Consider the following 25,674-nt stretch of genomic DNA (forward strand, 5'->3'; position numbering starts at 1 on the left):
AATTAAATTTTTCTAATTTAATCCATTTAGTTTAGTGAAAATGTAAAAGCTATGTAGTCCTCTTGTTCATAAATTCAAGTTAATCAATTTATCAAAAACTTAGCAAAAACTCTGGCTTATCAGTACACTGCTGTTTTTATTGTAAACAGACGTGAAGAGAACAGATGCTGAAGTTTCTTCTACCACACCTGTAATTCTACTTTCGGCTGGCACGACATCAGCAGGCAACAGTACAGCAGTTGAGGGGCAGCTCCGCCTAGCCAATGGAGGAAACAGCTCCTGCTCTGGCAGAGTGGAGATTTTCCACAGTGGACAGTGGGGCACAGTGTGTGACGATGGCTGGGACCTGAAAGATGCTCAGGTGGTGTGTAGACAACTGGGCTGTGGCAGGGTCCTGTCAGCACCACAGAATGCACGTTTTGGACAGGGCACGGGGCCTATCTGGTTGGATGATGTGATGTGCACAGGCAGCGAACCAAAGCTCACCAACTGCCGCCACGGAGGGTTTGGAAGTCACAACTGTGGTCACCATGAGGATGCTGGGGTCGTCTGTGAAGGTAAACACATATTTGTAAAGTTGGAGCCAATGAAATCTGGTTGTGTAACAGGCTGGCTATGGAGCAACATTTAGCTCAGAGGATTTCACAAATATATTTCAAACAGATTATTAGTATAACAAAACGTCTGTCATCTGTGTCCCCCATCAACATGATTATGTTACATGTTTTTCTGTTAGCTGGTTCACCAGTCAGGCTGGTCAATTCAGACAACCTCTGCTCTGGCAGAGTGGAGGTCTACCATGCTGGACAGTGGGGGACAGTGTGTGATGATGGCTGGGACCTGAACGATGCCAACGTGGTGTGTAGACAGCTGGGCTGTGGCAGAGCTCGTTCAGCACTACAAAACGCAGCTTTTGGACAAGGCAGTGGACCCATCTGGTTGGATGATGTCAGTTGTTCTGGAAATGAACCATCCATAACACACTGCAGACATCCAGGGTTTGGGGTCCACAACTGTAATCATGGTGAAGATGCCAGCATCATCTGTGAAGGTAAATATTTATGCAAATAAAACGTGTTCTCCAATTCTTAACTGCTCCCTTTTAACTGGGAAAATGGCCTCATCAAAAAGTTTCAGTTTATAGCACTTCTTCTCCTTTCGGCTGCTCCCTTCAGGGGTCGCCACAGTGAATCAATCATCTGCCTCTGTTTAACCCTATCTTCCCTGGCTTTTTCTCCAAAACATCTAACATGAGCTGTCCCTCTGATGTCCTCATTCCTGATCCTATCCATCCTCGTCACTCCCAGAGAGAACCTCAACATCTTCAGCTCTGCTACCTCCAGCTCTGCCTCCTGTCTTTTTCTCAGTGCCACTGTCTCTAAACCAGACAACATTGCTGGTCTCACCACTGTCTTGTCCACCTTTCCTTTCATTCTTGCTGACACTCTTTTGTCACACATCACACCTGACACTTTCCTCCACCCGTTCCAACCTGCTTGCACACGTCTCTTCACTTCTTTTCCACACTCTCCGTTGCTCTGGACTGTTGACCCTAGATACTTAAAATCCTCCACCTTCTTCACCTCTACTCCCTGTAACCTCACCGTTCTACTTGAGTCCCTCTCATGTACACACATGTACTCTGTTTTACTGCGGCTAACCTTCATTCCTGTCCTTCCCAGAGCAAACCTCCACCTCTCTAGATTTTCCTCCACCTGCTCCCTGCTCTCACTACAGATGACAGTGTCATCTGCAAACATCATGGTCCACAGAGATCCCTGTCTAACCTCATCTGTCAGTCTGTCCATCACCACAGCAAACAAGAAGGGGCTCAAAGCTGACCCTTGGTGCAGTCCCACCTCCACCTTGAACTCCTCTGTCACCCCTACAGCACACCTCACCACTGTCTTACAGCTCTCATACATGTCCTGCACCACTCGAACATACTTCTCTGCCACTCCAGACTTCCTCATACAAAACCACAGCTCCTCTCTCAGCACCCAGTCATACGCTGTTTCCAAATCTACAAAGACATAATGCAGCTCCTTCTGGCCTTCTCTGTACTTCTCCATCAGCATTCTCAAAGCAAATATTGCATCTGTGGTTCTCTTTCTTGGCATGAAATCATACTGCTGCTCACAAATGCTCACTTATGACCTCAGCCTAGCCTCCACTGCTCTTTCCCATAACTTCATTGTGTGACTCATCAGCTTTATTCCTCTGTAGTTTCCACAACTCTGCACGTCTCCCTTGTTCTTAAAGATGGGCACCAGTACACTTCTCCTCCATTCCTCAGGCATCTTCTCACTCTCCAAGCTCTTGTTAAGTAGCCCCAGTCAAAAACTCTACTGCCACCTCTCCTAAACACTTCCATACCTCCACAGGTATGTCGTCAGGACCAACTGCCTTTCCACTCTTCATCCTCTTCAACGCCTTCCTCACTTCATCCTTACTGATCTTTGCTACTTCCTGCTCCACAACAGTCACCTCTTCTACTCTGTGCTCTCTAACATTTCCTCATTCATCATCTCTTCAAAGTATTTCTTCCATCTTTCCATCACACTTGTGGCACCTGTCAACACATTTCCACCCCTGTCCTTAATCACCCTAACCTGCTGCACATCCTTCCCATCTCTGCCTCGCCAACCTGTACAAATCCACCTCTCCCTCCTTAGAGTCCAACCTATCATACAAATCCTCATACGCCCTTTGTTTGGCCTTTGCCACCTCTACCTTCACTTTACGTTGCATCTCCCTGTACTCCTGTCTGTTCTCTTCTGTCCTCTCAGTGTCCCACTTCTTCTTAGCTAAACTTTTCCTCTTAACACACTCCTGAACTTCCTCATTCCACCACCAAGTCTCCTTATCTGCTTTCCTCTTTCCAGATGAAACACCAAGTACCCTCCTACCTGTCTCCCTGATCACTTTAGCTGTAGCTGTCCAGTCATCTGGAAGAACCTCCTGACCTCCCAGAGCCTGTTTCAGCTCCTCCCTGAAAGCCACACAACACTCTTCCTTTTTCAACTTCCACCACTTGGTCCTCTGCTCTGCCCTTGTCCTCTTCATCTTCCTCACCACCAGAGTCATCCTACACACCACCATCCTATGCTGTCTGGCTACACTCTCCCCAGCCACTACTTTGCAGTCACTGATCTCTTTCAGGTTGGAACATCTGCACAAGATGTAATCAACTTGTGTGCTCCTGCCTCCACTCTTATATGTCGCCCTATGCTCCTACCTTTTCTGAAAAAATGTGTTCACTACAGCCGTTTCTATCCTTTTTGCAAAGTCTACCACCATCTGTCCTTCTGCATTCCTGTCCTGCATACCAAACTTACCCATCACTTCCTCGTCACCTCTGTTTCCCTCACCAACATGTCCGTTGAAGTCTGCCCCAATCACCACTCTCTCACCACTAGGGATACCCTGAATCAAGTTTCAGTTTATAGCACAATAAATCAAATATATAGTGAAACACATGTTTGTGTTAAGAAAACATGTGGATGTTTGTGCCAAACATTAACATAGTTATTTATACCTAAAGAAAGGATGCTTTTCCTCATTTATTCTAGTAGCAACAAATGTTGTAGTTGCCTTGCAGGTTAACACAGACATTTCTTTCAGCTCAGTCAGGACCCAACAGCACAGTTTTACCACCCATATCTGGAACTGCAACAACCAGCATTGTCACTGAGATGACATATTACACAACATCAGCAGGCAACAATACAGTAGTTGAGGGGCAGCTCCGCCTAGCCAATGGAGGAAACAGCTCCTGCTCTGGCAGAGTGGAGATTTTCCACAGTGGACAGTGGGGCACAGTGTGTGACGATGGCTGGGACCTGAAAGATGCTCAGGTGGTGTGTAGACAACTGGGCTGTGGCAGGGTCCTGTCAGCACCACAGAATGCACGTTTTGGACAGGGCACGGGGCCTATCTGGTTGGATGATGTGATGTGCACAGGCAGCGAACCAAAGCTCACCAACTGCCGCCACGGAGGGTTTGGAAGTCACAACTGTGGTCACCATGAGGATGCTGGGGTCGTCTGTGAAGGTAAACACATATTTGTAAAGTTGGAGCCAATGAAATCTGGTTGTGTAACAGGCTGGCTATGGAGCAACATTTAGCTCAGAGGATTTCACAAATATATTTCAAACAGATTATTAGTATAACAAAACGTCTGTCATCTGTGTCCCCCATCAACATGATTATGTTACATGTTTTTCTGTTAGCTGGTTCACCAGTCAGGCTGGTCAATTCAGACAACCTCTGCTCTGGCAGAGTGGAGGTCTACCATGCTGGACAGTGGGGGACAGTGTGTGATGATGGCTGGGACCTGAACGATGCCAACGTGGTGTGTAGACAGCTGGGCTGTGGCAGAGCTCGTTCAGCACTACAAAACGCAGCTTTTGGACAAGGCAGTGGACCCATCTGGTTGGATGATGTCAGTTGTTCTGGAAATGAACCATCCATAACACACTGCAGACATCCAGGGTTTGGGGTCCACAACTGTAATCATGGTGAAGATGCCAGCATCATCTGTGAAGGTAAATATTTATGCAAATAAAACGTGTTCTCCAATTCTTAACTGCTCCCTTTTAACTGGGAAAATGGCCTCATCAAAAAGTTTCAGTTTATAGCACTTCTTCTCCTTTCGGCTGCTCCCTTCAGGGGTCGCCACAGTGAATCAATCATCTGCCTCTGTTTAACCCTATCTTCCCTGGCTTTTTCTCCAAAACATCTAACATGAGCTGTCCCTCTGATGTCCTCATTCCTGATCCTATCCATCCTCGTCACTCCCAGAGAGAACCTCAACATCTTCAGCTCTGCTACCTCCAGCTCTGCCTCCTGTCTTTTTCTCAGTGCCACTGTCTCTAAACCAGACAACATTGCTGGTCTCACCACTGTCTTGTCCACCTTTCCTTTCATTCTTGCTGACACTCTTTTGTCACACATCACACCTGACACTTTCCTCCACCCGTTCCAACCTGCTTGCACACGTCTCTTCACTTCTTTTCCACACTCTCCGTTGCTCTGGACTGTTGACCCTAGATACTTAAAATCCTCCACCTTCTTCACCTCTACTCCCTGTAACCTCACCGTTCTACTTGAGTCCCTCTCATGTACACACATGTACTCTGTTTTACTGCGGCTAACCTTCATTCCTGTCCTTCCCAGAGCAAACCTCCACCTCTCTAGATTTTCCTCCACCTGCTCCCTGCTCTCACTACAGATGACAGTGTCATCTGCAAACATCATGGTCCACAGAGATTCCTGTGTAACCTCATCTGTCAGCCTGTCCATCCCCACAGCAAACAAGAAGGGGCTCAAAGCTGATCCTTGGTGCAGTCCCACCTCCACCTTGAACTCCTCTGTCACCCCTACAGCACACCTCACCACTGTCTTACAGCTCTCATACATGTCCTGCACCACTCGAACATACTTCTCTGCCACTCCAGACTTCCTCATACAAAACCACAGCTCCTCTCTCGGCACCCAGTCATACGCTATTTCCAAATCTACAAAGACACAATGCAGCTCCTTCTGGCCTTCTCTGTACTTCTCCATCAGCATTCTCAAAGCAAATATTGCATCTGTGGTTCTCTTTCTTGGCATGAAACCATACTGCTGCTCACAAATGCTCACTTCTGACCCAGCCTAGCCTCCACTGCTCTTTCCCATAACTTCATTGTGTGACTCATCAGCTTTATTCCTCTGTAGTTTCCACAACTCTGCACGTCTCCCTTGTTCTTAAAGATGGGCACCAGTACACTTCTCCTCCATTCCTCAGGCATCCTCTCACTCTCCAAGCTCTTGTTAAGTAGCCCAGTCAAAAACTCTACTGCCACCTCTCCTAAACACTTCCATACCTCCACAGGTATGTCGTCAGGACCAACTGCCTTTCCACTCTTCATCCTCTTCAACGCCTTCCTCACTTCATCCCTACTGATCTTTGCTACTTCCTGCTCCACAACAGTCACCTCTTCTACTCTGTGCTCTCTAACATTTTCCTCATTCATCATCTCTTCAAAGTATTTCTTCCATCTTTCCATCACACTTGTGGCACCTGTCAACACATTTCCACCCCTGTCCTTAATCACCCTAACCTGCTGCACATCCTTCCCATCTCTGCCTCGCCAACCTGTACAAATCCACCTCTCCCTCCTTAGAGTCCAACCTATCATACAAATCCTCATACGCCCTTTGTTTGGCCTTTGCCACCTCTACCTTCACTTTACGTTGCATCTCCCTGTACTCCTGTCTGTTCTCTTCTGTCCTCTCAGTGTCCCACTTCTTCTTAGCTAAACTTTTCCTCTTAACACACTCCTGAACTTCCTCATTCCACCACCAAGTCTCCTTATCTGCTTTCCTCTTTCCAGATGAAACACCAAGTACCCTCCTACCTGACTCCCTGATCACTTTAGCTGTAGCTGTCCAGTCATCTGGAAGAACCTCCTGACCTCCCAGAGCCTGTTTCAGCTCCTCCCTGAAAGCCACACAACACTCTTCCTTTTTCAACTTCCACCACTTGGTCCTCTGCTCTGCCCTTGTCCTCTTCATCTTCCTCACCACCAGAGTCATCCTACACACCACCATCCTATGCTGTCTGGCTACACTCTCCCCAACCACTACTTTGCAGTCACTGATCTCTTTCAGGTTGGAACATCTGCACAAGATGTAATCAACTTGTGTGCTCCTGCCTCCACTCTTATATGTCGCCCTATGCTCCTCCCTTTTCTGGAAAAATGTGTTCACTACAGCCGTTTCTATCCTTTTTGCAAAGTCTACCACTATCTGTCCTTCTGCATTCCTGTCCTGCATACCAAACTTACCCATCACTTCCTCGTCACCTCTGTTTCCCTCACCAACATGTCCGTTGAAGTCTGCCCCAATCACCACTCTCTCACCACTAGGGATACCCTGAATCAAGTTTCAGTTTATAGCACAATAAATCAAATATACAGTGAAACACATGTTTGTGTTAAGAAAACATGTGGATGTTTGTGCCAAACATTAACATAGTTATTTATACCTAAAGAAAGGATGCTTTTCCTCATTTATTCTAGTAGCAACAAATGTTGTAGTTGCCTTGCAGGTTAATACAGACTTTTCTTTCAGTTCAGTCAGGACCCAACAGCACAGTTTTACCACCCATATCTGGAACTGCAACAACCAGCATTGTCACTGAGATGACATATTACACAACATCAGCAGGCAACAGTACAGTAGTTGAGGGGCAGCTCCGCCTAGCCAATGGAGGAAACAGCTCCTGCTCTGGCAGAGTGGAGATTTTCCACAGTGGACAGTGGGGCACAGTGTGTGACGATGGTTGGGACCTGAACGATGCTCAGGTGGTGTGTAGACAACTGGGCTGTGGCAGGGTCCTGTCAGCACCACAGAATGCACGTTTTGGACAGGGCACGGGGCCTATCTGGTTGGATGATGTGATGTGCACAGGCAGCGAACCAAAGCTCACCAACTGCCGCCACAGAGGGTTTGGAAGTCACAACTGTGGTCACCATGAGGATGCTGGGGTCGTCTGTGAAGGTAAACACATATTTGTAAAGTTGGAGCCAATGAAATCTGGTTGTGTAACAGGCTGGCTATGGAGCAACATTTAGCTCAGAGGATTTCACAAATATATTTCAAACAGATTATTAGTATAACAAAACGTCTGTCATCTGTGTCCCCCATCAACATGATTATGTTACATGTTTTTCTGTTAGCTGGTTCACCAGTCAGGCTGGTCAATTCAGACAACCTCTGCTCTGGCAGAGTGGAGGTCTACCATGCTGGACAGTGGGGGACAGTGTGTGATGATGGCTGGGACCTGAACGATGCCAAAGTGGTGTGTAGACAGCTGGGCTGTGGCAGAGCTCGTTCAGCACTACAAAACGCAGCTTTTGGACAAGGCAGTGGACCCATCTGGTTGGATGATGTCAGTTGTTCTGGAAATGAACCATCCATAACACACTGCAGACATTCAGGGTTTGGGGTTCACAACTGTAATCACGGTGAAGATGCCAGTGTTGTTTGTGAATGTAGGTCTCTTTTGATATTTTCAAATATCTTAACATAATACAGTTAGCTAATCACAAACTGAGCTTAAGGTTTGTCAAGTTTCCAATTTTGGACCTGTGTGGTAATAACAATTTCATTTCCTTTCTAATGCCATTTCATTTGGTGACTTTACATCTTCCTCAGTTGAACGCCCTCCACTCCAGACTTCTCAGCTCATTTGTGGCCATGATAAACTTCAAGTAGGACTGGATGTGGCCACAATGACATCAGTTGGTTTGAACCCATTCTCTGGAAACCTGGCGGCCCATAACTGCTCCTGGGTCAGAGTACATAATGATGTAGTTTGGTACGAAGTGGAGGCTCGGGCAGGTGCCTGTGGAAACATACTGAGGGTAAGGACTTTATTTTTTTCTGTAAGCCTAATTACCAGCTTGTCAATGACATGATTGTGTTTTGTTTGTTGTTTTTCTTTTCTATCCTACCCAGTGCGTAATCCACTAAATAGGACAAATTTGGGGGCCCTTTGTTTAGCTGTGGAAACATCAAATCATCATTTGGTTTCAGTTCAGTTATGACTGCTCTGCTCCAGTGTATTATTACAGCATATTGTTTATTGTGCCTTCTGTTTCGGGTTAAATCCAGCTGGCATAATGCTATTGCTACTATTACCACAGTTAAAAATTTTGAATTGACATAGGTTGGTCCCCTGCCTTTCACCCGAGAGAGAGCTGGGATAGGCTCCAGCAGATCCCCGTGACCCTGGCTTTCAGGAAAAAAGCGGGTATAGAAAATGGATGGATGGACATAGGTTGGTTCAAGATGACATTGAAGGTAGTCTTAAAAAATGTAAAAAGAGTCACTGCAACATGACGTTACAGTATCTGATGCATATCATTGTGTTTTTCAGAGATTTCAACATCAGTTGGGCCTCAGTCAACCCACCCAGGGTTGATTAAGACCCTGTATGTGTCCAAATAGTGTGTTTAGTCACAGCTTTGAGCCACAAACATCTGGAAGCCTTTTGTGTGGCATCAGTGATATTTCTGAAGTCTCCCTCTTTAAGTGGAGACCTGTGTTCCCAAAGACTGGGTGGGCCTTGCATAGTGACAGTCTGTCAAATCCTGTGTAGGCAATGACTGCCAGTGACTGACAGTTTACATGACCTGCCTTGCTCTTTTGGCCATCAGGCCCATGTCTGGGCAGAATGTGATCTCTGTGATGGTCAAAGGAACTCAAGCTGCCTCCCTTGGTCAACTTTCAGCTGCTAGTTATGTAGGATTGTAAGATGTAGGATTGCCATGACTTCTCCTCTTTTTTGGCAAAGCCCATTGCCCTCCTCTATAGGTGCTAACTCATTTTGCCCTCAATACCTGCAACACCCAAGGGTGCTCCTTCCCCAGGGCATTTAGATAATGGCTATACCTATGTATTTCCTCTCCAGAACAGTAGACATGCCAGTGTTTCCAGCAGACTGCAGCAGAAAAGGTCGAATGGGTTGGGTAAGATATTGAAAACTGGATCAGCAGTTTGATTCAGGGTGCACTGGATATTCAGAACATATTATTCTCCCTGTTAGGCAGTGTTGTTCATATTGTGTGGTAGTACCAGCCACCAGTTCAGGAACCAACAATTTTTCCAGGGCCATCAGGATTCAATATTAAACAGATCCAGGTTGATCTTCCTGAACACTCTGAGCAATCTATCTCAAATTATCAAGAACTCACAAGGACAGTATACTAAACCCAGACCCACCACCGGAATGAAAAAGTAACTCAATCTGACATAATCATTCAGTTAACTGATCATTTTAATCATCCTCTGTCTTTCAGACCAACCACACACATGCCATCTACTCCAACAGCTTATTTATCTACCCAGCGAACAACACGTCCTTCACTGTTCCCGTGAGCCTTCCTTTCCTCTGCGCGTATCCCCTCAACACAAGCACCAGCCTGAATGTGGCTATCAGACCATTGCTGCCGTAAGCTTTTTTTTACTGAATGTGACTATGACATCACTTATCATTTACAGTTATAAAATGAGGAAGTTTATATACATATATACATACATACATATATATTCCATATATGGTCTGTGATCATACAATTTTACACAAATATTTAGTCAAACCTGGTCAAACTTATTCTGGTCTATGTGTTGCTTTTAACCAGTCATCCTATCATCCAGTGCTGCATGTATATTCTCTTGACAGTGTGGGAGGTGGCCTTTCAGGTGCAGGTACCAAAGCTAGAGCCTCAATGTCTCTTTTCCGCAACTCCAACTTTACTGAGGCTTATCCATCAGGCGGGGTCATCCTTCCACTGGGCTTACCTCTGTATGTGGGTGTCTCTGTGGAGGAGAACGATACCAGCTTTGCTGCTGTCCTGGAGGACTGCTATGCCACCCACACATCAAGCCCTAACGATCCTTTGCGATATCTTCTCATCCAGAACAAGTAAGTGTCCCTTCTGAACCTCAGCAGGTGCTTAGTTTAATATAACAAAATAGAAAAGGTTAAATGCATGGTGATCACGTTATTGTCAGGTACGGAGAATCAGAGGACCCAAAAATGCCACACACTTAAGTACTGAACGAGAGTTTATTTACAATAACCAATGAGGGAGTTGAGAGCTGTGATGACGACCATGAAGAATGGAAGGGAGAATCCGGACGTAGTCAACAGGAGGTTGGTTTATGCCTAGGCCCGCGCCTGGTAACTCCACGGGGGGTCTAGGTTGGTAGGAGGATGAAACCGGGTCTTGGTCCGCAGAGCAGAATCTCACGGTGCGGTGTATTCTTGGTCAGAATTCCGGGGCAACGGAGAAACACAAAACACCTCCAAACGAAACTCCAAGCAGGAATTGGAGGGCACTATACAGCAAATAGTCCTTCACCAAGACGTCATCTCGTATAGCAGAAAACGGGGCTGAGAGTCATTGAATTCACAGATAGTCCAAGAGAAACTGTTACCAGAGTTGCCAGGAGGAATGTGGCGGAGAGGATCGGGTCACCTTCCTTCGATCAGCGCGTAGTTCCTTCGTGATATCCCTTCGAATCTTCTAATGGTGAGTCTCGCAGAAATACCTCGTGAAGCGAAGCAGACAATCCCGCACTAGACTGTGGCGGCCGAGGAGGATAAGTACTGTGGGCTCCTGAAAGACAGACAGGTGGACAGAGTTGCCTGCTAATTACCGGATGTCCAGGAAACCTAAACACACGGGGAAATTACAAAACACGAGACGACCGGAAACCTACGTGACCGGTCGTGACAGTTATGGTGGGGATGACCTGTTTGACCTTCTCTTGCCAGGTGTCCCACTGACCGTCGACAGGTATCAATTGTTGAGAGTGGGTCGTCCCTCCAGGCTCGCTTCTCTGCCTTGTTCTTCCTGTTCCAGGGTACATACCAAGATGTTTATCTTCACTGCAGCCTCACTCTATGTGATCGGAGGAATTTCAACTGTGTTCCAGTAAGTTACACATTTCACTGCACATTGTCAATCCTTATTCAGTGCTGCTTAAACACTGGGGTCTTGGGAATATCCTATATTTTCCACCCATTTTTCTCCACCTTGTAGTCTTGCACAGGTAGGGCATACCGCTCTGTTATCAGCTCTGTTCCTGTGAAACCCCTCACCATTGGACCCATCACTTGTGAGTATGAAATACAATCTGATATCAGGATTGATGCATCAACACAATTAACTATATAGGTAATATTACTCTTGTAATTCATAATCCATGTTTTATCTCTTCTTCATCTTCAGGGGACAAGTCACCTAAGTGAGATGGTAACATGCAGAAACAAATTCTATAGTGTGATATTGTTTTGTTTAAGATGTTTTTTAAATACATAATCAATACGATAACAAAAATATTGTATGATTAAATCTTACTACACATTAATTCCTTTTTTGTTAACCTATGCAATGGTTATTAAACAACAAAAATAAAATATACTAGCAAGGACTATGGTCTCTGTGATTATTTTCAGTCATAATTTGAGTACATTGGAGTTGTTTTTGCTTTTGCTTTACAATGCACTTGGGTCACGTCTCATTTTTATGAATTACAGCATACAGTATGGATTGTTATTTAGATCCAATGAGTTTTCGTATTATGGAGTAAACTGTGTTCTTATGTTTATGTTTTACAAAATCATCTTGTTTTTTTTTTCTTAACAAAACCCTATACTGTGATGCTGGAATACAAATCACAAAATGTAAAAACAAATTACAACTGTAACAGGTGGCTTTGGTACAGACTGAAATTGTTCTGCAACTTTTAGAAATACAGAAAGCTACAACAGATATCAATGATGCATATCCATGATGTGTCTCTGCTGCTGTTGACCTCTTTAGTTCAGATATAGAAACATTTACCTTTTCCTGTTTATAACAAAAAAAAAAAAGTATAGACTGCTTACCCTAGCTGGGCAGCACGACAGTGTGGTGGTTAGGTGGTCACCTCACAGCATGAGGTTTGACCCTGGGCCTTTCTGTGTGGAGTGTGCATGTTCTCCGAGTGTCTCTGTGGGTTCTCTCCAGGTACTCCAGCTTCCTCCCACAGTCCAAACACATGCAGGTTGGGATTGGCTCCAGCCCCACTACGCTCCACAATGAATGGATGGATGGTGATAATGATTCTCTCTATTCCTTTGCAATAGCTTCAGACCAGGTGTTGTGATTATCCCATCACCCATCACCCCATCTTCCTTGGATTTTTTATTACATTGGGTGGGCTAACAAGTACCTGCAACTCTACACTGAAGTGGGATGCATGCATTTGAATAATGAGCAATTGATGTTCGTTCACATTGAACATGTTCACAGTATTACCAGTAGTTAAACGAGGTGGTACATAACCCTGTGTTGTGGTTGAAGATCACAGTAAACTGTCTGTTCACTAGTAAACTCATAATAATGACCTCTGGGCTTTTGCGTCACTTTTTGATTGACAGGCTTATAGTCCAATAGAATTGCTGGCTGGTACAAAAGGGGCGGGGCATCTAGTGACCAACATTTCCCACTCGGGTTTGGAGTTTGGAGCAGTTGGGGTCAGTTTCCGCCGTCTCTACAATATAACCCTCAACTCATCTCTGTCGACCGTGGTCGTCATGTCCAACAACAATGCCAGCAACAACCTAATCATCGCTCAGAGGGCCGTGAAGCAGCTCCGGTTAGAGGCCAGTATCCGGAGAATCAAGGTACGAACCCCTCAACCGACGCTCCAACACGGAAGACCAAGAGCTAAACTAACCCGCTGTTGAATGGCGGCGACAGCCCGTGGCAGAAATGACAGAGCTGAGGTGGACTCTTAACATTTGTGTCCGGGTCCAACAAAGTGGTCCACAAAGTTACACATATGGCCTTAAACTGCTGCTGGTGCGCTGAGCCACAGCCGCAAACAAGCCAGTTTCTTCCGTGTTTGAAAAGCTGTCAAATCGTAGCTAAGCTCTGTAAAGTATTCACAGACAGGAGTGACATGTCTGTTATGACATGGGTTTAGCCTCTTAGTGTTGGTGGTCTGAAGGAAAAAACTGTCTCTGCCGGAAAGTTAGTTAGTAGTAGACACACCCATTTGTGTAACTGAGTCGTCTCTAGAAGTTTTTATGCAAAATAAGAGGCAGTTAGTCTGAGCCAGTTAGTCTGCCTATGTAAATGGGACTGTGGGTAGTGGAGGAGGTTGGCAGCAGGTCAGGTTGGGCATTAACATTAGCTACAGATACTGTACCTGTGATACCCTGTGATATCATATATCTTGTCATCTTGCAGGTGTCCCAGGCTGCTGCTGAGCTGAAAAGCTACTGTCTGCAAAATGCCACTAAGGATCCTCTGCTGGTTGGGGTCCCTTCCAGTGATAATCCCTTCAGGCCCCCCAAGTCCTGCTCCCTGTTCTGAGGTAGGCCTGAGTTTTCCTTCATCTGGGCTTCTGCTGAGGGTTAAGCTGTATAATTAATTACAGCTTCGCATTAAGTTAACACTCAAATTAATCTATTATATTCAGGCAGGCACCACAGAGCTCCAGCAGCCACCAAGAAGTTGTAAGATTAATGAATTAGATGTATGTATGTAAGATTAATGAATTAGATGTATGTATGTAAGATTAATGAATTAGTCATTTGAAAGAATATTAATTGCAAACTGCTTTGATTGTTGATTTTCTTAGTTAATTTTCAAGCAGAAGTGCCATAACTTTAATGGGTTCAAATGTGAAAATGTAATGCTTTTCCAGGTCTTACATTACACAATTACACATATGGGTTTTGGTCAGACAAAGTTATTTAATTTTATTGACATCACTTTATTCTCCATGATACTGATTTCACTGTTCACTGACGTTTTATAAAATAAGTGGTTAATCTAATCATAAAGTCTATCACTAGTTGTGATTAACATTACTGTATTACCATACTAGCACTGCTAATGTCTAAGTGCAAATTAAAAATCTTCCTTTGTGTCTATTACATCCACATATACACTGATCAACCATAACATTATGACCACTGAGATGTAACATGAATAACATTGATTATCTTATTACAATAACATCTGTCAGTATGGGGGGTATATTACGCAACAGGTGAACATTCAGTCCTTGAAGTTGATGTGTTGATGTTTGAAAATAGGAAATACTTTACATTGGTCTCCATGGAGATAAACACAGTGGTGATATTGAGTGTGGAGAAAAAATAATCTCTAACTTGTCCTCATGACTAGTTTAAATGTGTGTTATTCCTGACAATATAACTGTAGAAGAGCAGATTCACAGGAGATGCACAGTGAGCTGAAGAGTGATAGAGTGCTGACTCCTGTGTATTAGGCAGGTGTTCAAAATGATATGGCTGATACATTGGCAAATATATAAACATATACAGTGGGGCAAAAAAGTATTTAGTCAGCCACCAATTGTGCAAGTTCTCCCACTTAAAAAGATGAGAGAGGTATTTTTTTGTCTAAAAAAATAATCTCTAACTTGTCCTCATGACTAGTTTTCACTCACTTTACATCCATTTTTTTAATGAATGGCAGACAAATGTATGTTATTCCTGACAATATAACTGTAGAAGAGCAGATTCACAGGAGATGCACAGTGAGCTGAAGAGTGATAGAGTGCTGACTCCTGTGTATTAGGCAGGTGTTCAAAATGATATGGCTGATATATTGGCAAATATATAAACATATAGGTATTTTTAAGTGTTAAACTGTGATGAGTTTATAGTTTGACTTTACATACAAAGTGCAAACCTGTTTTATTTTAAAGAACATTGTGTATCAATTACTTGTAGAGCATTATGTGGATGTGTTATCTGGACGTGTGCTGGTTGTAAAGTTCAGTAATTGCTCTGTAACAACATAGGTCTTGCACACAGACACACAGGTGTTTTCACTGATCAGTTGTTGGAAGGATAAAATGTTAGGTGGCACTGTAGTGGTACTACATGCACCAATAAGAATAAGGATTTTGATTTGTCACAACAGGAATAGCAAAGTGGTTAATATTAACATTAACAATTGCTCAGTTCTCTTTGAATGTCCTAATAAACCACAACAGTGTGTTAGTGAGCCAGCATCCACAGTACTGGGACACAGAAACTGAAGCACCTAAATGAAGTTCAGTCATCATAAATTTTTTTTAAATTAATTTTTTATTATTTTTTAAGTATTTCCTAGTTATTTCTGTCTTTCTTTCTACAGCAGCAAGAAATTTGGTGGCCTCCTGAATTTATCTGTCTTCACTTCTACTTGATGTTGCTTTAGATCTGCCAGCTCCTCTTGGGATGATGCAACATGGGGCTGATTGGTTAAGGGATTGTGGGGTGGGGTGGGTATAGTCCACTTGTTTGCCAAAACTAATAGTATTGTAGCACCCATCTGTTACATTAAAACAGGGCCAAACTGTAATTTTTCACAAAGTTGTTATTGACACTAACTTCAATGGGCCAACTAAAAGTGTTGTCTCAGTGTCTGCCTCTGTCTAGTGTTGGTGAAGTGCAGCCCATAACTGGCTACTGAAGATGTTACCTCCTCTTGTATTTTGTGTGGCAAGGGGAGAATCAAACATTCATTTAAACCAGGTGCTGTTCAAGAATAAGAACATGTTGCATTTTATATATACACTGTATTTCATATTATGTCTTTACAAAACACTATGTATGTGGCCAAAAGACATACTGATAACTTTTGAACTAAACCCATTCGTGTCTACTTATGTATTTGTTGAAATGGTAAAGAAGTAAAGGTACAACAACATGGTACAGACTTTAACCCTATCAGTACAGGGTGTGTGATTGCTGATTAACCTTTCACCCTGTCCATCCTGCTCTTCTCTGTATATATTTATCAGCCAGTTAAGGTTACTTTTATTGTCCTATATATGTCTAATTTTTTTTAAAGCACATCAAAGCCTTACACTATTTGGATAGTGAAAAATGACATGAAATTGAATGTATATTATCACAGACATACAAATGATAAAACATGAACATGTTCATATCTGTTCAAAAACATCCAAATATTGTTTGTATTGAATGACTCCTTATATAACTTTCCAAATTGTAATGATGTTATCAACCAAACCTTTTACTACTGTTTCTTTCTTAAATTTGCTGGTATGAACAGCCTTTTAGGAATTAAATGACCTTTTCAGACATTGAATAACTGCTGTGTGTGATTTTTAAATGTCAATCTTCTGCGCAAAGAGCATTAGAAAAATAGTCTTATAATGACTGAATGAATGAACTAAACTGCTGGACTAAATTAGCTTGCTAATTAATAATGTCTTACCACACGACTACAGTGGACATGCAGCATCATTGTGAATCACATTGTGCCAGCACTGGGATTGCTGTTTCAAAACAAGTTATTGGAAGCTTCCTGAGACTGGTTTATTAATATTTCTAATACATTTATAAGGTGACACCACATGCTGACGTAATTTTAATTTTGGGACTTGAAAACGGTTTCATCCTCCAGAGAACACTTGAAGATTATAATCTTTTTAGCATGTAGAGCTAAGTCTATTTGTATCTTGGGGATTATAAAATTTGCTCCTCCCATCATGGTTAAATACATATATTTTAATGTGTGTCACAGCATTTGTTTTGCTTCCACTTTGTACAAGAAGTAGTTAATGACACACAGGTGACAGTGGTAGGCAGTAGATGAACTCAACAGGAACTCTGTAATTAGCTGAAGTGGCATCAGCTGGAAATAAGAGGCAGCTGGACTGGCACTGGAAATATATATGTGTATTTATGCCTTGGTACCATAATGTTTGTCATTTAATGCATTCAAAGGACAGATTGGTGCAGAAATGCTGGCGTTTCTTTTATGTTGACCCTGTTACTTTTTGATGGGAGTGAACTGTCTCTGTTGCGAATGTGTGAAGATGGATGCCAGATCAGGCCAGAGGAGAGTTGGAAGAGGCCAGGAGTACTCAGGTAATACGGATTATCTACACCAGGCCCATGGACATGTAGGTGTTTCATATCATGAGTCGCAATTTCTGTCTTTAGTGCCACTGCTTCCTACTTTGCCTGTCTTGCCCCCTACAGACTGTCCGCTCAGGGATCCCAGTCCTCTGAATCAGCTCTCCCACAGCGCCTCCTGGTGGCCTGACAGGGAGGAGCGCAGAGATCAGGAAGAGTCGCTCAGAGTGGGTAAAAAAAAAGTGAATGAAATAATTATTGCTTCCAGTTGTGGGAAAAGACTGTCTTTTTGTAGGAGCAGCTAAAGGATATGGACGAGCATGTGGTCAGGCTTCAGGAAATGCTGAAGTGTGAGCGGACCAAAGTAAGATACACTGGCCTTGTGGGAGACTGGAGGATTTGACCGTCTGAAACAGTATTTACCAACACACCCCGGTTTCTCAATCGCATCTTTCTCTCGCCAGTGTGGCCGTCTCCAGCTGCGGTGTAACCAGCAGGAGGCAGAGCTGAGGCGTCGGGAGCAGCAGAGCAACAGGCTGAAGGAGCGGCTGTCACAGCTGGCGGACAGGCACAGGGACAAAGGACCAAGTGAGACATTGACAGGATAAGACACACGCATCTGTTTGTTTACGCCTTTTTACTGAAAGCGACCTACGACGGCCACCTTGCGTTTTTTTTCCTGTCCAGACATAGAGGTGTTGAACTTTCCACCTGGAGGTCGAGCCAAGAGAGAACCGCTAAGCAAATCATTCAGGTCTACTGCAAAGTGAGTTCTCTGTTCCTGCCGAGCACTTAGTGAATTAGTAACATCCTTAATGTCTAGATGCGCTGTAGACACGAAGCCTGTGGGCATTCTGGTGTTTCATGTCCCAGCTATTATAGGTTGTCTGTTGTTTTGGGCTTATGCTGAATAATATGGACTGTGATCTACAAATATATTTATTATATTAACAGTCTTGTAGCTATGACAGGTTCTGTATCCATGAAATGTCTCATACAAAAGCTTATATCAGTGTTTTGACGTCATGTTTGCGCTAAATGTAGATGCTTTTACTTGAAGTGATGAGTGAGTGCTGGGTTTCACTGGATCTACAGCAAAGCTGCATCATGTGCATAGAAACAGTGGGCAGTGCGGTAGGTTCAGTTGATTTTAAGCGGATCTAAAAGTTTAACATGATGTCTTCAATATGATCATTATCAGTATTTTGATCAAAAGACCACTGTAAAAATGTAAATTTATGTTAATGTAATTAAGTATATTATTATTGACAATCATTTACTGTATGTTATTTTCAGATACAGTATCTAACTGTACATGACATACATAATTATACATTTATATGAAAATAAATAACATTATTTTTCTGTTCTAGCCACTCTGTTTGGTTGCCTTGAATGATGGTTGGCTCAGCACTCAGGATGCAGAGCTGCAAGAATTAACTGTAGGCCTACAGCTAATCCCTGCCTTTGGTTGTCCAGTGCTTTCTGAGCTACACTCTCCTCCTGTTGCAGACAAGAAGCAGCAGCTCTGCGTTTGATGCTGGAGCGCAGAGAAGCAGAGCTCAGAGAGGCCATGAAGCTGCGCCACAGCCTCACCACTTTGCTTCATGCACTCAGAGTCAACATGGAGCAGGTGAGGAAGAGTCTCTTTGATAAGACACTGGAGATGGCTTCAGTAATAAAGGGGAAAAATGGTGACCTATTAATTTATTGCAGAACGTCATGTCATGGGGATAGAGACCATTGTTTATCAGCCATAGTGGCTTAAGCACACATTAAAAAAAGGACTAATTTTGTTTTTTTTCCGAAGCCACACTGGACTGGTTTTATAACAACAAAGAAGTCATTATTGTAGAACTGTAATTGTTCCGATTTTTTTTTTTTTTTTTTTAAATGTAATGAGAATTTTTGTTCATGTGAACCTAAACGAGCAGTTGACAGAAGAATTGCAAAACAAGCCTTTAGCACTGAGAAGTCCTTGGGGGGGAAAAAGTAAATTTGAACATGACAGCAGTTTAATTCCACCGCTGAAAGAGATGGTGTAAAGAGATTTGAAAGCACTAAAACAGCCACTTATTTTGTGGTGAGATTGTTTTGTCAAGTACTGTCTCTGTGGTCATGAATGAGCTCTTGGTATTAAGTCATAATGTAAAAACCAAGATAAGCATTCTTTATGATAAAGCAGTCTGATCTCAGACTCTGTCGAACATGGCGGATGCTCAGGATGAGGTCCAAGATGAAGACAAAACACTGGATCAAGCTGAGGTGGCACTTGGGGACCACGTGACAGGAGGAGTGGTTCAGAGTTGGAGGCAGGTGCAGAGGAGACTGGGCAATGTCCCACCTAAAGGTAAACCCCCACATTAGTCTTTAAACTGACATGCTGATGTGTTGTACATTTTAAGAGGACCAGTGAGTTTTAATTTCTGACAAATTAATGACTGTTCTTTTTCTAGGCCAATCTGGTGTTGCTGTTGACCATGACAAGCTCCTGGCTGAAGTGAAGGAGTGTCAAAATCTTGTCAGATTACAACAGGAGCTGCTGCAGGTGTGACTATCTTGTGTGCTAATACAATTACACAAGCACATCAGACATAAAAATACTCTGCTCGTTTTCTGCCTGCAGGACAGCTTTGTTTCACCCATCCCCTCTGAACTGTCTGATTCCTACTTTTTGGAAGAGTGGGAACATCTTCAGATGCGAGTGGCAGAGCTTGAACATCAGAGGCGGACTTTTGAAAGGGAGCGGAAGTCTTTCACTGATGCTGTAATCCGACTAAGCCATGAGGTGAAAAGAAAGAGGCAGAGGGAATTTCTGAAGGAATATGATGATATGTGACGATACTGTAGTCCCCGCTGAGCTAAAAATGTAGATAATGGATAGGTAAATGTTAGTGTGACCAAGGGATGTAGCACTTTTTTTCCCCTCGTGACGTTGTACAATTACTGTTGATAAATCATGTGAAAAATTAGAGCATTTGGGCTTAAGATGTTGCTTATTAGTGTCAAGTTTCTAATTTCCCCTCTTCAGCGCCGTGATTTTGAGCAACAGAAAGGTTCCCTAATGAAGCAGCAGTTTTTGTGTGACTCACCTCTATTTACTAAAGGGGCACTGAGCTGCAACAGGCGAGAGAGCACTGCTCTCAGTAAGTATGCAGTTAAAAGATGAAGTTGTTTGTAATTTGTCAGCGGGACGGGACTTCACCCCAAAAACCATTTAAAAAAAAAAAACATTGTGTATTTGACTCCAGATTTCTCAGGTTTGGGGCCCACCAACATATCTGGCTGTCTTCCCATTACGCCATCATCCACCGATTCCAGGACTGCTGCTGTTCCTCAGTTACATCAGGGAAGAGTTCGAGTTCAAACTCCCAGCACCCCTGAGCTGTACTCTGCTCTCAATCTATCATACAACTGCAGGTTGGTCAAGACAGATTCTTTACAACACATCTGATTTCAGGAGTAGTATACATTAAAAATTCAAAGAATTACATTGCACAGTGATGAACTTACCTGTCTTTATGTTCAGATAACACAGATATGAGTTACCAGCACTCTCCTGTGCTTCCTCTTTGTCAGTCTGGGTTTGTAAACACTGATGTAAATAAACACAGCTTCTCAACAGTATATCTATAGTTTAGTCTCCTTTATGAAGACTAATAATGCTAATAGTCATCAAAATTGGTATTTTGAATCATTATAGAAATTTATCTTTAGCTCCATTTAAGTGATAGTTCATGTTCGATTGACTTTTGAGTTCATGCTCAACATTACTGCAGCTATTATTTAGCTGTTTCTTCTTTTCTCCAGAGCCATTGAGGTTAATCACCAGCAAGAGACATGGGACGGTGGTGCAGACAGGATAGTGCATACACCACATGCTCCACACTTAGACTGGTCATTTTAATGCAATTTTTGTTGCTACATTAGATGGTCACTTAAAATCCAATTATGCCTGTTTTCTCTTTTTAACATCTTCAATAAAGACTGAATTTCCCTATTGTTATTTTGACACTACACTGTCTGACTATAATGAAAATTGATTCTGCCTGTTATAATACAGTATTGACAACAGATTTAGGTTTCTCATGGTGGCTAATTATAAACCAGGACATTTTATCCACTAACTCCTTATGAGAACTGTCTGTTCTGTGTGATATACCCATGTGTTGTTTCCTAACAAACTGAAGAATCAGATGGTAAACTCAGTGCACTGTAACAACTTACCATGTGAACACTGATTCCTTTAAGCCCATAGTTGTTACACTAGGCTTTTTTTGAACTCACTGAGCATTGTGCATTTAGAACCATCTCAGGTTGGTGTCTGCTTCCATGAAGAGCAACCACAGTACTGCCTTATCCCTGTTTATAGACAATTTAAAATAAAAAATCTGTTCCAGCTTTATTCAACTCATCACCTACTGAGTCTATTTAGATTCCTTTATAAAATAAAGGTTTCTGATGCAACATCAGCCACTAGCAAGATGCATGAAGAAAATCAAACTAAAGAGGGAAACACTTTCTGTGTAATGAGTAACTTTATTCTAAAACAATATGTTTTGGATTGTGGCCTTTATCAGTCATTGTAAACACGTTAGGGAATATACTTAAATGGATAGTTGCACCTATCTTAAGTGTGTTATGGGATCTCCTTTTCAAATCAAAAGACATTCCCATCCCCAATCAAACTCTGTGTGCTTTTTAGTTAGTTTTTTTTTTTTATGTCAGAGTAGCTCTAATCTAGACCTCCAATCTGCTTTCACTGATTGGAGGTCTAGGTTGCTATCTCTTAAGTCCATTTACCTTTTTTCATTAACAGGATGCATGTACTTTTCTCATCATACACTGGGGCTGTTTGAAGGACATGTTCAGTATGGAGACTGCGGCCTCTGGTCTGTAATCTAAGCTCCATCCGTTTTACCATTGTTAAATTCCTTGCATTGTCTTCCTAAACCAGTCGCCTATGTGAAACTGAAGTAGACTGTATGGCACCTTGTTGTGCATGCGGGGCGTGTTACTGTGCAGAGTAGATTACAGCATCATTCAACTTGTTTGATTGGAGGAAACTGACCCGCACGTGTGGTGCAGCAGCTCAGTAAATTGGCAGCTGGCCAATCCAGCTGCGGCGTGTGCGTTTGAACACAGCTTGTGTTCAATTTCCAAATTATTAAAAAAAAATCTTTCACACGCCTACTACCGTGTTTTACATGACATTACCATGTCAACAACTGGACCATCTTACTTATAGAGAGTCAGGCCGACAAGAAAACAGCTTTGGCGAAGGGGATGTAGAATGAACGGTATAGTTTGGGGACTCTTTATGACGCGCTCCATGGAGTCGGACAGCAAGTGTTTCCAACCTTGGAAAGACTACATGGGACTTTCGGACACAATCCGAGAGATTCTGGGTCGGAACACCGCCACTGAGCCCTCACTGCCAGCCTCCACAGCTGCGCAATGGGAATCTGTTGATTTGTGCCAGAATCTGATGTCCGTGTGCATTAATGCAGTTTGCCAAAATGACGCCGGGACACACCGTGCGTCAGATATCCACGGTGAATACGCACCGCCAGTGTCTTTGGCTTATCAGCACTTGGATGATGGTAGCTGTCACGCACCAGACTCGTTCCGGGCTGACGCACCAAATAATGTGGATTTTAAACTAGTGACAAGACCGACAGGCTCCCGGGGGCCAAAAGATCGAAAGAAGACGAGTCGTTTCAAAACACATGACGCGCCCACGTTACCCCCATCACCTGAGCGCATGTTCTGCAGTTTCTGCAAGCACAACGGGGAGTCGGAGTTGGTGTACGGATCCCACTGGCTGAAGAACCAGGCAGGAGACGTTTTGTGCCCCTATCTGCGGCAGTATGTGTGTCCCCTCTGCGGAGCTACAGGGGCCAAAGCTCACACCAAACGCTTCTGTCCGAAGGTGGACAGTGCGTACAGCTCCGTGTACGCAAAGACCAGACGCTGAGCCAACAGGTGGCAGGTAGCAACAGACACTGCAGAAGGCATCACCCTCTTTACGTGTGATATGTTTTACACAAGTGTGTGTGTGTTTCTTTTTGTGTGTTTTGGTTTGGTTTGCATACTTTTGGCACCTCCACTGTGAAGCTGATTAGAGTTGCCTTCCAGCTGGTCTTTCTGTTGACCCAGCCTTCCTTAACAGCGTCTCTTTGGTCCTGTTGGATTTTTGCAAAGTATTTTCTAGAACGACTACCGGATATTTATGTTTGGGAGGAGAAACATTTTTCAAAGGAAAATGTGTTTGTTTTACAGAATTTTTTTAAAAACATGTCCATTTTCATATTTCCCGATAATGCATTGAAGGATTACAACACTATAACGAAACTTTATTAGACCTACAGCTAACAGTTATAACTTTCCTACTGCATGTAAATATCAGTATTTTAAATTTTTAAAATATGAGTGACTTGTTCTTGTTCTGTGTGAGTACCTGTTCTCAAGGCATGCTTTTATTTTGAATCTTGTACTTATGGCTCCTCTGTGTGCAAAGTGAATATTCCTGTATGGAAGAAGTTACAGGTCTAAACTTACTAAATCTGTGTTTTGTCATCTTTGTGGGGGACTTTTGATAATAAGGTGATTCATGTTTCTTTGCACCTTTTTTTATTATTACAAATATAAACCAAGTCTTCTCTATAGCAAGCTGTTTAAACATCATATAGGATTCACATTTAAGATAAATGTATTTGACTAGTCACAACTGTCATTTACGATATCTGCAATTGAATTTTGACAATCCACAATATGAATTACAGATATATACAATTACATACTGACTAATCAAAAGTCAAATTACAAATACCTACAATGGACTTTTGACTAGTCATAATTCCAATTAAAGATATCTGTAATTTGACACATTTAAGAGATATCTTAAATATCCTATTGGATATCCAAAACTAATATATTACTAGTCACAAATCAATTGTAGATAAATGAAATTTGAGCTCTGACTAGTCAAAATGTATTTGTAGATATCTACTAGAGTGCCTGTAATGTCATTTTGGATATGTTGTAGTTCTGTTGACAGGTTGAGGCCACAAATGGGTTGAGGTTTCTATGATGTAGGGTGAAGATCTGGCAGTTGGACAACCTTATATATATTTTTTATTTTTTTCTGAGATAAATAACAGAAGGGGGTGGTAAAATAAGGGAGACTCCCTGATAAAATGGGAGTGTTGACAGGTATGACCTGGTGACAGTTAAGTGTCATAATGAAACTAAAATCAACAACATCAACCTTTATCTGAGGAGAAGTAGAATATCTAAGTCATTGAACTGAACACCAACTGTCAGTGTTAACAAGAGTTAAAATGGATTAAGGGTGAAACGTTTAAACAGTTGTGCATTAGCAAAATTGCACTAATTACCCACAAACCTTTTGGGCAACACTAAGTTCAGAATGGCAGGTACTTCATTCTCATCCTCAGCGTATTGAGCTCCTTGCAGTTTTATTGCCACGACGCAGGTTCTCCAGCTCCCTGTGTGTGGCTAGGACCTTTTGACTGGAAGAAAGCACCAAGATGACAAATTATGTTTTAATAAAGGCAGAGTAAATGACACAGGGACACACTGAGGAAGGGAGGACAGTTTGAGACAAAATCAAAACATGTGTCTATAAATAGTTAGAAGTATAGGTTAATATCATACAGAAATGACTTTTTGTACCTCTAGATGTACAGCTGGTTTTTCTCTTTTTAAACCGAGCCTTTAAAAACAATGTGAGAATCTTCTGGCTACTGCTAAACCCACAATATGCTATATTGGCTTGACTTTTGGCCTAACTTTCTCTCACATCAAAGCTTAATCCTTGAAGGCTTGACCAGACAACATCCAGTGTCCCTTAGGTGGCCTTGGCCAAAGGTGCCAACCAGTCTACAGCTGACAGAACTCCAGCCAATTAGAGCACAGAAGATGCAATGAGGCAAAAACTAACCAATAGGAGTAGAAGTCAAAAGTTCAGCTCTGGAGAAAAAGACAAGCACTTTGATAGAGGGGAGTTAGAGAAAGGGCCAAAAGAGCAGGGGGATAAAACAGACAAGATAAAAAAGGAGAAACCAATTACTAACTTCAGAGAAGATAGTTCCCTTATGAGCCCACACACCAGGTCTGTAGCATCTTCATGACAGACTGAGAAACTGGGCTCTTTCTCCTGCTCTATCTCCTCCTTACTGGAGAAAGTAAAATGTTAG

At 42.8% G+C, this 25,674-nt stretch overlaps 4 protein-coding genes across 5 annotated transcripts in view; all 4 read left to right on the top strand.

The window, feature by feature from the left end:
- The window catches only part of LOC113128119 (deleted in malignant brain tumors 1 protein-like), a 28,287-nt gene extending 16,369 nt beyond the window's left edge, over positions 1 to 11,918 (top strand). Inside the window, 12 exon segments of the mRNA XM_033325172.1 lie at positions 150 to 557; positions 737 to 1,051; positions 3,625 to 4,053; positions 4,233 to 4,547; positions 7,120 to 7,548; positions 7,728 to 8,042; positions 8,206 to 8,414; positions 9,852 to 10,003; positions 10,235 to 10,477; positions 11,333 to 11,492; positions 11,601 to 11,676; positions 11,790 to 11,918. Of these exon segments, the coding sequence (XP_033181063.1) occupies positions 150 to 557; positions 737 to 1,051; positions 3,625 to 4,053; positions 4,233 to 4,547; positions 7,120 to 7,548; positions 7,728 to 8,042; positions 8,206 to 8,414; positions 9,852 to 10,003; positions 10,235 to 10,477; positions 11,333 to 11,492; positions 11,601 to 11,676; positions 11,790 to 11,809 (3,071 nt within the window). The 3' untranslated portion in view covers positions 11,810 to 11,918.
- A 1,111-nt stretch (positions 11,919 to 13,029) lies between these two features.
- LOC113128798 (guanine nucleotide-binding protein G(I)/G(S)/G(O) subunit gamma-10) lies at positions 13,030 to 16,679 on the top strand. Of its 2 annotated transcripts, none has more exons than XM_026304367.2 (3): positions 13,030 to 13,228; positions 13,797 to 13,923; positions 15,720 to 16,679. In XM_026304367.2, exons 1-2 carry the CDS (start codon positions 13,139 to 13,141, stop codon positions 13,920 to 13,922), a joined length of 216 nt encoding a protein of 71 aa, XP_026160152.1. In that variant the 5' UTR covers positions 13,030 to 13,138; the 3' UTR covers position 13,923; positions 15,720 to 16,679. The 2 variants fall into 2 exon arrangements, with proteins under 2 accessions (XP_026160152.1, XP_026160153.1); XM_026304368.2 differs by having other exon boundaries at positions 15,723 to 16,679.
- Positions 16,680 to 17,184: 505 nt separating this feature from the next.
- Positions 17,185 to 21,800, top strand: LOC113128495 (afadin- and alpha-actinin-binding protein). Its single transcript, XM_026303867.1, has 11 exons — positions 17,185 to 17,679; positions 17,748 to 17,816; positions 17,917 to 18,040; positions 18,140 to 18,218; positions 18,965 to 19,085; positions 19,649 to 19,802; positions 19,909 to 20,000; positions 20,079 to 20,240; positions 20,484 to 20,598; positions 20,704 to 20,872; positions 21,263 to 21,800. Exons 1-11 carry the CDS (start codon positions 17,377 to 17,379, stop codon positions 21,357 to 21,359), a joined length of 1,485 nt encoding a protein of 494 aa, XP_026159652.1. The 5' UTR covers positions 17,185 to 17,376; the 3' UTR covers positions 21,360 to 21,800.
- A 945-nt stretch (positions 21,801 to 22,745) lies between these two features.
- On the top strand, positions 22,746 to 23,473 carry nanos3 (nanos homolog 3). The gene is made up of 2 exons (XM_026303970.1): positions 22,746 to 22,940; positions 23,046 to 23,473. Exons 1-2 carry the CDS (start codon positions 22,746 to 22,748, stop codon positions 23,427 to 23,429), a joined length of 579 nt encoding a protein of 192 aa, XP_026159755.1. The 3' UTR covers positions 23,430 to 23,473.
- The last annotated feature ends 2,201 nt before the right edge of the window (positions 23,474 to 25,674 follow it).

This window comes from Mastacembelus armatus, chromosome 1, assembly GCF_900324485.2.
Source record: "Mastacembelus armatus chromosome 1, fMasArm1.2, whole genome shotgun sequence".
NCBI lineage: Eukaryota > Metazoa > Chordata > Actinopteri > Synbranchiformes > Mastacembelidae > Mastacembelus > Mastacembelus armatus.

What these genes read in the sequence shown, in the direction of transcription:
- LOC113128495 (XM_026303867.1), top strand. Translation starts at nt 17,377, where the DNA reads ATGGGAGTGAACTGTCTCTGTTGCGAATGTGTGAAGATGGATGCCAGA. An exon ending in GCACAGGGACAAAGGACCAA is followed by an intron (nt 18,041 to 18,139) that starts GTGAGACATTGA and finishes TTTCCTGTCCAG; the next exon opens with ACATAGAGGTGTTGAACTTT. An exon ending in AATCTATCATACAACTGCAG is followed by an intron (nt 20,873 to 21,262) that starts GTTGGTCAAGAC and finishes TCTTTTCTCCAG; the next exon opens with AGCCATTGAGGTTAATCACC.
- LOC113128798 (XM_026304367.2), top strand. Translation starts at nt 13,139, where the DNA reads ATGTCCAACAACAATGCCAGCAACAACCTAATCATCGCTCAGAGGGCC. An exon ending in CCAGTATCCGGAGAATCAAG is followed by an intron (nt 13,229 to 13,796) that starts GTACGAACCCCT and finishes GTCATCTTGCAG; the next exon opens with GTGTCCCAGGCTGCTGCTGA.
- nanos3 (XM_026303970.1), top strand. Translation starts at nt 22,746, where the DNA reads ATGAACGGTATAGTTTGGGGACTCTTTATGACGCGCTCCATGGAGTCG. An exon ending in TTGATTTGTGCCAGAATCTG is followed by an intron (nt 22,941 to 23,045) that starts ATGTCCGTGTGC and finishes GCTTATCAGCAC; the next exon opens with TTGGATGATGGTAGCTGTCA.